This window comes from Ctenopharyngodon idella, chromosome 1 (genome assembly GCF_019924925.1).
Source record: "Ctenopharyngodon idella isolate HZGC_01 chromosome 1, HZGC01, whole genome shotgun sequence".
Taxonomy (NCBI): domain Eukaryota; kingdom Metazoa; phylum Chordata; class Actinopteri; order Cypriniformes; family Xenocyprididae; genus Ctenopharyngodon; species Ctenopharyngodon idella.
In genome coordinates this window covers 29,801,918-29,813,571 of record NC_067220.1, presented here as the reverse complement: position 1 = coordinate 29,813,571, position 11,654 = coordinate 29,801,918, and the positions used below count along the sequence as shown (strand labels likewise).

Here is an 11,654-nt window from a genome sequence, read left to right as displayed (position 1 = left end):
TTCAATGATGAGTCTTTACTATAGAGCAAAAACATAATCATTACATATTAACACTGTACAGCAAGAGCAAGGTGTTTTTTGTATACTCAGTCCAATAAATCTGTAAAATCTGAGTATTGAAAGGCACATAAAATTCTCAAAAAAGCTCAAACATTTAAAAAGTTAAATCAAAAAAATATTCCCTGAATGAATAAAATAACTTAATTATAATTAAATAATTGACAAAACAGTTATAACTGTAATCCTCAAACCAGAAGTTGAAAAACTTCCAATTAAAATATTCATGCAAGTAGTTCACTGTATATTATGGTCCAAAAATATTTGCTTTAATTTTTAAAACCATTCTCTGCCTAATGTTTTCATTTTAGAAAATGAAACGATTAATATTCCAGGAGAGACCAAAATTATTACTGTATTCTGTACAAATTTATTGCATGCCCATTTCTGACCTATACTGAAAAGTGCTTCATTTAACTTCAAATGAACAAGTCGATGTAAAGGAAAAAAGCATGCAAACCAGAAAAATTAAGACATGTTCTGAGGTGGCACATTTATCCAGACTGTGGGCAATTAGGGCAATTAGAGCAATTAGAACCGGTGTTGTCAGTGGGACTGTCCAGTGCTCTGAGGGTATGTCTGTGACCCTTCCTTAGAAGACGAGTCTGCTGATGGTATTGAAGCCCCCTCCCCCACCCCCACCCGAGGGTCCACAACTGCCAGGGGGCTCGTTGTCATCAGAACCATTGGGTCGGAATGAACAAGAAGCAGAGGTTGCTTGGAGAGCCCGAGCTCTGGCATTCAGCTCCTGCTCCTGGAGGGAAAGGAACGAAGGGTTAAATCTATACTCTAGTTAATGACAAATAAGTGTGTCCAAGAGCAAGGAAAATGTTTCATATGATTTTGAAAAAAAAAAAGTAATAATTGGAATTATCTGATATTTTAAGTGATTTATTCACTTTGCCATACTGTCACGATGGTATTCAGGAGTCATCTCTATAATATATTCATTTGTTTTTCCTCGATGTTTTTGGAATAAATTAATATAACTCGACAAAACAAATTGGCGTTATGCCATTTTAGTTTTTAGAAAGAAAAAAAAAAAAACCCCACCACAGTTCAAAAGTTTGAGGTCAGTAAGAATTTTTTAAAACAATTAATACTTTTTTCAGCAAGGATGCATTAAACTGATCAAAAGTGACAGTACAGACTTTTATTCTTACAAAAATTATATTTCAAATAAATGCTGTTTATTTGAACTGTCTATTAATCAAAGAATCCTGAAAAAAAGTTATATTAAGCAAAAATATTAAGCAGCACAACCATTTCCAACTGTGATTATAATAAGACCTTTTTCTTGAGCACCAAATCAGCATATCAGAATGAATTCTGAAAGATCATGTGACACTGAAGACTGAGTAATGATGCTGAAAATTCAGCTTTGCCATCACAGGAATGCATTGCATTTTAAAATATATTAAAACAGAAAACAGTTTTTTTATTAATTATAATATTTATTTCAAAATGTTAGTATTTTACTGTGTTTTTGTTCAGATAAATGCAGCCTTGGTAAACATAAGAGACATCTTTTAAAAAAAAACTTTTGAATGGTAGTGTATATACAGTCAAACCAAAAAATATTCAGACATTTTTTATATATTTTTACAAGTGGGTGCAGGACACTATACTTCATTTATGTAAGTGAGGATAGCAAAATAAAGTAAATTGTGACATATTATACCCAAAAATTCAACATACAGTGGACTACCAGTAAAATTGATAAAAATTTGGAACCAGAAATTATTCAGACACTTTGACCTGACCATGTTTTGCTTAAGTGTTTTCTGACATAAAGATTAAATTTATGACACAGTTTAACTCTGAGATCTTGTCATATCTTATTACCATTTTGTTTTAAACTATAGTGAATAAACTGTATTAATGAATGAAATGTTCAAGGTGTTTGAATAAATTTTGGTTTGACTGTATGTAAATCAAATGATAGTGAGGGGCTGTTTGATGATTTCTGCCCTATTTTCCAAAAGCACCATAGATAATGTACAATATTCTCACCTGTAGGAAGAGTTTGTTGTCTTTGGTAATGGCATCCATCAGCTCTTTCTGCAGGGGTGGCTCTCCACTCAGTTTTGAGCCATTTACGACTGGCCCTGAATTGCTTGGTTGTCCACTGACCTCTTGTTTCCTATAGATCAGGACATAGGCTGTGTCCTTAGGGAAGCGACTGGTGACGTTCTGCAATGATTGAAAGTTTGTAAAAGTCACTCGGCTGTCATTAAACAAGAACCAGTCCGTTGACTTGTGGTCAGCGCACCCCATGTCCTCTTGTGTGGTTGTCGAGTTCTCCAATAGGCTGGAGCTTTCCAGGTTTTTAGGACATGGGTTAGCTACAAGACCATCAGTGTTACTCACATTCCTTCCATACGAGTAGTAGTGACCACTCTCGGAGGACATACCAGAATGCATTACAACAGAACTCAAAACATACGGCACTGACAGCATTTCCAAATCGTTTTTCTTGCTTTTTGTTCTGCTTTCCGTCATCCCCTCCTCTTTCTGAGAAGGCTTGAGCTTTTTTGCTAGATTCTCACCACTCTCAGGGGAGTCAGATGAGGAAGATGCAGCTGCAGTTGAGGAAGATGATGAAGCAGTGCTACCGTGTTGGCGTAGAGGCAGGCACATGTGCAGCGGAATGCCCACGTTGTCAAGGATCTTGCGACGCACGTGGCAGGTGGCATCGTACGAGAAGCGCAGCAGAGTCAGAATGAGGTACTCAGGTGCTGCCACCACCCGCATGACCTTCTCGGCCCTTTGCAGGGAGGCGCAGCGTTCACAGAAGTAGCAGTTCTCATTCTCCAGGATTTCTGGAGCCAGGAAATAGTCCACTAAATCGGTCACAGACAGTGTGGGCTCCACCACGGGCATCTCCATCTTGGTTCCTGTACCTTCTTTTACTGAACCGTCTGAGGATTCACTGCCTCCATTCACCGCCCCTTGGCAGGGTCCCACAGAAGAGGAGCTTTTGTGCTCATCAGTGGGACCATGTGGCTGTGACATCGAGGGGCAGAAGGCAAGAGAGAGGTCTGTAAAAGGCTCCTCTTTTTCTGACAGGCTGTGGCACTGCAGGCAACGGATGGCTGTAGAGAGTCTACCACCAAACATACGCTCCACTAGAGTGCGACCATCTCCCTCGGCTACTACAGGATCTGGGTGTGAGGGCACATCAGCGACTGGCTGACTTACAGCATTGTGAAGAGTTTCAGCAGAAGTGCTTGCAGGTTCAGGTTTTGGGCTGGTCACCTGAAGGGCTGAGAGAGTCTTCTCTTCTTCATGCAACCTTAATATCACACAGGAAGACGGAACAAAACTTTATGGAGACTATGAAATACATGAACTCCCCCTGCTGTTGTAAATAAGGAAACACATTATTATCATTATCATTAAACTGTTTATAGAGTTGTCAATCAATTGAAATACTCATTCATGATAAATCTCATATTTATTTGTAGTTAACAGACTAACTGCTTCAAAACCTTTTAAGAAAAGCCATATTTATATGATAACATACACAATATGCATAAATGTTGTTTCAGTGACATATAGCCCTATTTGGACAGCAGCGTTTCTCATGAGGACGTCTGTAAAAATAAATCACCATGGCATCTCAGAAATAAAACTCAAGCGTCCAGATGATGAATTATTTATGGTGGAAAAGCAAGTTCTGTGATCTTAACAACTGGAAATGTGCTTCTCACATATCTCTTAAAATGATGGAAGCCATTTTAAAAATGTAGAAATTAAACAACCTCTTATTTACATAGGGTAAACATTTCACCCAGCTACTGGTATTATATTGTTATTAAAATTTTATTGCATTCTTGTTGCAGCCATAGTAAATGGCACATATCAGAAGTTTGCATTATTTTGTTTACTTTTTTTTTCTTTCAGTAATTCAGTAATAAGTGTCTATATTTAAAATGCATGCACATTACTGTGAAGTGCAACAGTACGGTGCTTTCCATTGGTCAAAAAAGACTTTTGGATTGATCCCTTCTTGTAAACTGAGATGTGGATTCAGACAGTGTCTGGGAATTTTTTTATGCAGGTGGTGGGAGAAAAACACAGACATTCTGGATTCTGGATGTCAATAAATTCAGATTTGCTGCTGTAAATGTAAAAATTACCTTACTTCCCCATGAGACAAATTAATGTCAATTATAATTGCTGTCCGAATAGAGCTTATGACCACTTTCCCCACACAGCTGGTTTTGAAGCAGACCTGCTGTCCACGCTTCTCATTAATGTTTGAACAAATTAATGTGTGTTTTACTAGTTGTTCACTTGTTCATTTATACCTCAAACTTCAATGATAACTAAACATTATACAAAGACTTTGAATATTAATACTTTTGTTAAACATCCAATCTAGGTTTTTAATAAATAAGATTGTTGTTACAAGGTACATTTTTTCAATAATTCCTGATAAATAGGAGCCAGTATTGAACACTGATGGGCTCTTGCAAAAGTTCAGTGTTTTGGTCATTCTTCAAGAATCATATAACAGAATAAAGTAGTTTTAATGTCAAATTGATGTGTTAAACAGCCTTTTCTTTGTTTTGTAAAACAAAGTTTAAAATCAGCTCAGTTCTGCATAAGCATTGGCTTTTACAGCAAAACTGTATGCTCAGAATAACATAAAATTTGCAGGAATAGCTGTATCTTTCTTTTGATTATGGGAAAGGATTCTGTTGCCATTTTCTGAGTTTACCTGTCCAAAAGAAAGCGCAAATACTCTGAGCAGTCTTGCTGGGATCCGGCTGTAAACCATGGGGGCCGAGAAACCTCCAAAAAACTCCTTGGCGAATATGCTGCTCTCTGGTGGGCATATAAAATGATGAATAATCACTAGCAGGTACTCTTAATACTCTCATATAAGAAACAGAAAGCACACCTACCCAGCAGTGCTGAGTGCTGCAACATTCTGAAACAAACAGACAGAAAACAAACCTGTGTGTGGGCCAAGAAGGCAAACAGAAGCTGGAGCTTTTTCATGAGGCTGTTGCTGCCATTCAAATGCAGAGACATAACATGTCGCCTGAAACTTTTAAGGAGAGACTGTTAGCGCTGAGAAATATCTTGCATTTTAAAAAAATATATTGTAAATATTTAAATGCTTGTGGGTTATTTTATTATGCCTTATAACATTGCGTTTACATGCAATCATTATGTACTGGTTATAGCATAGGGAAAATTACAGTTGGATTAATTACAGTAGAACAGTTGATTCAGAGATCAGATAATATGCAATAGATTTTAAACTTACTCAGTAGCCATAAATAAAATTTGGATGATGCTGTTCATATAGCATGTGTTGCCCAGATTTACAAGTCCCGTCTTCCCCGTTTCTGATTTGCCAGTGATCTTGAGCAGGCCTGAGGCAAATGAATTTGACTGAGAGGTCCAGGCACTTTGGTTCAGAACAAATTTGATTTTCTCCTCACTAGGTTTAGGCAGGTCCTACAGCAGAACCAGAGGTGATATATAATAGATGAAGCATAGAAATACAGAACTGCTTAAAAAGTTTGCATTCAGTAAGGTTTTTTTTTTGTTGTTTTTTTTTTTTTTTAAGAAATACATTTGTTCAGAAAGTATGCATTAAATTGATCAAAAGTAACAGTAAATACATTATTAATGTTACAAAAGAATTCTATTTTAAATAAGTGCTGTTCTTTCAAACTTTCTATTCATTAATTAAGCAGCACAACTGCTTTAAAACACTATTAATTAGAAGAAATGTTTCTTGAGCAGCAAATCAGCATATTACAATGAATTCTGAAGGATCATGAGACACTGAAGACTGGAGTAATGACAGAAGCCTTTACAGGAATAAATTACATTTTAAAATATATTTTAAATTGTAAAAATATTTTACAATATCATGTTTTTAATTCTATTTTTCATCAAATAAATGCAGCCTTGGTGAGCATAAGAGATTTTCAAACTTTCAAACAGACTTTCAAAAACATTAAAAAACCTTACCGAACCAAACAGTATAAAATTAGTTATTACACACAAGCACAAAATGTTAAATAATTAATAATAATACATAAAACATGTCCTTTGTTTTACATAAATAAGTTAGTTCGTAAGAGATTAAACCAAAGATTCCCCATCTATATCTTACTTTAATGGATTCAAGAATGCTGTCATAGAGGTCTGGGAAGCCAGAATACTGGTACATCATGCAGTGGACGAGTTCTGCGAACTGCAGCAGGAAGGTTTTACTGTTGGGAAGGCCATCACTCTTCAAAGACTTCACAAGTGGGACTATATGAGGGACCACCTGGTATAAATGACAGGGGTAATATAATTCATATCACATCGAAAAGCACTACAAACATTTAGAATGTTCTAATTTATTTGATACAATATTAACAGAAAATAAAATAAGAGATTCATTAATACATAATATAATAACCATATTCTTGAAGAATAAAAGTAATCTATGAAGGTTTAATTAGGCTTTGAGCCCTTATAAATGGAAAAATCTCTCTTTTTAGTACATAGGGTTTTTAAAGCTAGAAGCAATGTTTTGGTGAGTTCCAGTTTATGGTGGCCTTACTAAGTGGAAGGCTTCAGGAGAGTGCTGGAAACTAAGCAGCATGTGTGAAAGAACCACCAGCGCTCCCTGTCTCACAATGGGATACCAGAGACGATTAAAGACCTGAAAACAAACAAACAAACACACATTCATACACAAACACACAGAAAAGTCTTAGGTATCAAAGAAAAAAAAAAAGGTTAATGTCCCCAAACAATCAAATTCTGATTTAATCAGTCTCCTTATATCTTACAAAAAAATTGTGTTTCATATTCTTTAATTTTGGCATGGTACTCCAATGCTGGTGTTGTTCTTTAAATATGTGACTTTGAAAGCTCATTTATGAGTAAATACACACAAACCTGTTCAATTTTGAGAAGAGTGACATCTATGAGAATGGTGAACTTTTGAACAGCAGCAAGTCCCTTCAATAAAGCAATGACCCAGGTGTCCACATGATTGGCTAGAGGCCAGGACAACCAGTCAATCATCCTAAAAACAGACAGAGAGAGAAAACAGGGTCAGGACAGGCAACATAAAAACCTTACATAACAGTAACAGCACCACAGAAAAGAAAATCGCAACATTATGACCTCAACATTCAACACTGGAACAACAACAACAAAACAACCACTACTCATTTAAAATCTGTTAAGCAGTTACAGACACAACACTCTTTCCAAATGACTTGCATAAATGCAATTACCACATACTCAAAGCGCAAAAGTAGTAGAGAAAACAACATGATGGCAGTTGGATAAAGGGCTTAGTCTTTTAAACAGACACAAAAGCACTATTCACAAGCTTTACACAGTGCACACACACAGAGTCTGACCTGCAGAGCGCTTGTGTCATGCTGGCATCTTTAACATTCTGGTCAGTGGTGAGGCTTTTGATAAGGACTGTGATCATTTGCAGAGGGATGTGCTGGACCAGGCTTGCTAGAGCAATGGAAGGTTCAAATGAAGGATCTGAAATGATAAACACATTGTGCAGTGATATGAGAGAGCATTGAATATGATTTCATATTTATGATACATATACCATATTTAGGATTTTTTAAGGGTCATATAATTTATTTATTTATTCTTCACTACGGTCCACTTAGGTTTCTATATCTTCTGCCCCAAAAATAGTTTTTCAAGGCTATATATTTATATTATATAAGGGGTACACATAAGTTTTTTAGTCTGGTTCTCATGAGAGCACATGGAGATTCAGTTTAGTGCTCAAACTACACATAATGTGACCCATTAAATTTAACTATAAAAAAAATAAAATAATATCATTATTGCACTTTATTTATTTAGTTTTTTTTAATAAAATAATAAAAATAATAAATAAAGTGTGATAATACTATTATATTTTAAAATAAAAAATTAGTATTAAATAAAAATACAATTATTTTATGGTACATTTTAAAATACAATGCTAATATTTACAGTTTCATTTTTTTAAATGAATTTTCAACATTTTCAAACTTAAAATCAGCAATCTTTTATTTTGGCGGGTTGCCATGAAGTATGTATATGCACTGCCAGATTAGCACTGCCAAGTGAAGTGCATCAGTGAATGTCACAGTTTTGCATTTTGCTCTGAAACCGGCAGATTTACGCATTCAGTTCAAATAGAAACCTTATACAGTATTACAGTTAGTCGATCTAAAACAGTGATTGTGCATTAACAGTTGTCAACCATGACGGTGTCGGTTAATTTCATTTTTTAATAAAAGTTTATTTCCTGCACACAAGCTTAGTGTGATTCAGATTGACCAGTGTTGTAAAAGGTTAACATTCTGTACTTCAACAGTTTAAAGTGCCACAGAGCTATCTCTCCTTAATTACATTTCTTGATTAAGAAGATTACCTATGGTTTGACTGATGTCTACTTTTCTTAAAGTAACGCCTGATATTTAATATTTCAATAATTTACCAAGACATACACGTTCATGGTTCTCTGATGTTAATTAATGGTCACATGACATGCAGCTAAACAAAATATTTAATCTTTTATTGTAAATGTATTTGGATTGTTTTTATATCAAAATCTTATTTTATTTAAAAAAAAAAAAAAAAAAAAAAAAAAAAACACTTTAGTAAACCCTGATTAGATGAAGAAAGAAAAAAAAAAAGCAAATTTTAACTACTCACCCATATCTATGTCTATTTTTATGGTGCTTTCGCATACTCTTTAAATTGCATGTAAAAGAGCTATCAATTTTCCTCCTTTTATTTTCTACTAAAGAAAAAAAAGTCATACAAGGTTGGAACGACATGAGGGTGAGTAAATTCAGAATTTTAATTTTTGGATGAACTATTCCCTTAACATAATATATCATCATGAGAGGAATCAGAGCTTACTGACCTGTGGATGAGATGATGGCAAACACCTCCTGCAGTGATGGTAGCAGCGTGGTTGGCTCAGCCTTCCAGATGCCCTGCAGCAATGCACTCACCCTGGTCACTTGGCTCACATACTCCCGCAACTCCCGCTCTTCAGTGGCAGGACAGTGGAAGTACGCAAAGGTGCGCACAAGCTGTTGACAGAAAAGAATTCCTGCCTTCTCTCGTGGGACGCACTGAGGGAAGTCTGTCAGTATGGTGGCCAGCTTGGCACAGGTTGCTGGTTCTGGCCGTTCACAGATGATGCGTAGGACCTCCGTCTGTAGCAGCGGTGCCAACTCTAACACAGCCGGGCAGCTGATGAGCAGTCGGAGAGAAACGTGAAGGAAGTCCAAGATGGCAGGGTCTCTGCGGTCTAAAGAGCCGTAGCCCTGCTGAAGGAGACCGAGCACATACTCCTTACTGAAGAAGCGGGCAAACTCATCGCGATGGTAGCGTGCGTATGCTTCTTGCACTTGGAGTCCAACCTGTCGCTGAAAAGCATCCTCACCCTGGAGAATAAAGCGGGTGGTGAGGTGGTACAAGGCCTGGCACTGCTCCTCTGTCACCTCCTTTTCTGCAGCCTCCATCACTTTTTTCACAATAGCCCGTTTGACAGTCAAAGGATGGGATGAGCTCACCAGTGCCTCCAAAATCTTATCCATGGTTGGACTGTATTGCACCACAGGAAAGGTGAGAAAAGCCAAAGGATCTGTAACTTAGATGAGAGAGTGGTTTTACCCAAGAGAGTATGCTGTTATTTTCAGTGCAATTCCTGATTTTCTCAAATTATTAGACATGTCTGGCCCTAAAGATCCTTTATGCTCCCTTCCTAATTTTGACAACTCTAATCTATTAATTGAACAATTTTTTTCTTGTGTAGTAGTCTACTTTTTTTTTTTTCAAATAATAATTACAAAAATAGATCAATTCTTAATAGAACTCAGATCTCTTTACCTGCCTGTATCATTTTTTGGAATAATAAATTCAGTGACATTGGATGAAAAGAATTCAGGCTTGTTCGACAAAAATTTCTTCTGCCCCAAAAAGTTATTTAAATTTCTTTTTAAATTATTCAAAATGGTTACCCAGTAAACTATAAACTTGCCAAGTTTAATGACAGTATTTCACCCAATTGCTCCTTTTGTCACCACTTTGAAGAAACGATTACCCACTTACTGTGGAATTGTGTTTATTGCAGCATATTTTGTAAAAACATGTTTTTTGAGACACTTTCATAATGTTTATAATTATTTTAATGCTATTCCTTGCAAAATTTTACAAATGTAAAATTTTAAAGAAAAATACATTTGTTTTTATTCTTAAGAAAGATGCGAGATATATATATATATTATATATATATGAATTCTTTAAAGAAAAAAATGCAATTGCTTGTAATACTCTTATGGTGTAATATCTATAATATAATACACATTAGTTCATTTCAGAATTTCATGTATTTTAACTCTCTTAAAAAATTGTCTTTATTCTTGTAAATGTTGTTTTATTAGTTTAAACAACGATATGAATATTCACATGAAATGAGTGAAGGATGTTTAAATTAAAGTAGTATGTCTATAGCACTCCTAAAAATGACAAATCCGCTTATATGATGGGAAATTCCAACTTGCTAATAATATATCATTTTTTCTTAGCTATGTAAACAATGTCTTTCTAAAGAAAATTGAACTATTACAAATGTGCATTTATCGTGTTATTCACCTAGACAGAGTATTCTAGAAAAAACAGCAACGTATGCTCTCACATTCGACAAACATCATAAGTGTTTTCTCTGAAGCTGTCACTAAGATAAAGCTACCTGCTAACTACTCTGCTAGCTAGCTTTGCTAATACAAAGAGTAGCAATGAATTAAAACATCTAGTAGCACGAAACAATAAAAAAACGAAAAAGAAAAAATAGCACCCACCGTTTATAGGTTAAATATTTAATTTCTTTCTATCGACAATATCACCAGCTAAGTGGCTAACTCAGAAATCGAAACAAAGCAGATACACACAAATGCCATAGCACTGACTTGGCAAAAACAAATATTACTTTCCTGTCCTTACTCAAAGACGAAAATAACCACCGACACTCACCAAATTAAGTCATTCCGAAAATGTCTTGGTGTAGAAGTGGAAATAAATCACAATAGAGGATGAAATATATATATTTTCAGCAGATTAATGTTGTGAGCTGTTTGGTTAACTGCGACCTCTTTCAATCAGCTGTTGAAACACACACGTCATCTGAACGCGCGAGAATAATGTCAGGACCCCACAGTCGGAACCGCACACTAGCGAACTACTTTCTCACTGCCATAGAAAGGTGTCGTAAAAGTAGTACGAGTAGTATAGGCTACTATTATGCGGTTCCGAATTCAGCATTAAACTCTTATTTCTTTCAGACAGAATAAACTGTCACTATGTTCTGTTGGCTTAATCTACAGCTTTTCTTGTCAAATGGACTTCTTCAGTCCCTCCATTTTTTTTTTTTTTTTTTTAAATATTCTTATATTGAGTAGTATAGTGTATTCATTAATCAATCACTCTTATAACTATGAGTATTCATTAAAATGAACTATAGGCCTACAAATAAATTCAATAAAATGAAAAGAATACAGTTTTGCTGGCATCTGGCACTAAAATTATTAAAT

At 35.5% G+C, this 11,654-nt stretch overlaps 1 protein-coding gene across 2 annotated transcripts; it reads right to left on the bottom strand.

Annotated features, from left to right (window-relative positions):
- usp38 (ubiquitin specific peptidase 38) lies at positions 1-11,295 on the bottom strand. Of its 2 annotated transcripts, none has more exons than XM_051899086.1 (11): positions 11,098-11,295; positions 8,981-9,715; positions 7,452-7,587; positions 6,979-7,108; positions 6,638-6,739; positions 6,200-6,358; positions 5,339-5,532; positions 5,023-5,116; positions 4,784-4,890; positions 2,071-3,352; positions 1-811 (listed from the first exon to the last, which is right to left on the bottom strand). In XM_051899086.1, exons 2-11 carry the CDS (start codon positions 9,660-9,662, stop codon positions 650-652), a joined length of 3,048 nt encoding a protein of 1,015 aa, XP_051755046.1. In that variant the 5' UTR covers positions 9,663-9,715; positions 11,098-11,295; the 3' UTR covers positions 1-649. The 2 variants fall into 2 exon arrangements, with proteins under 2 accessions (XP_051755046.1, XP_051755056.1); XM_051899096.1 differs by having other exon boundaries at positions 8,981-9,709.
- Positions 11,296-11,654: the final 359 nt, after the last annotated feature.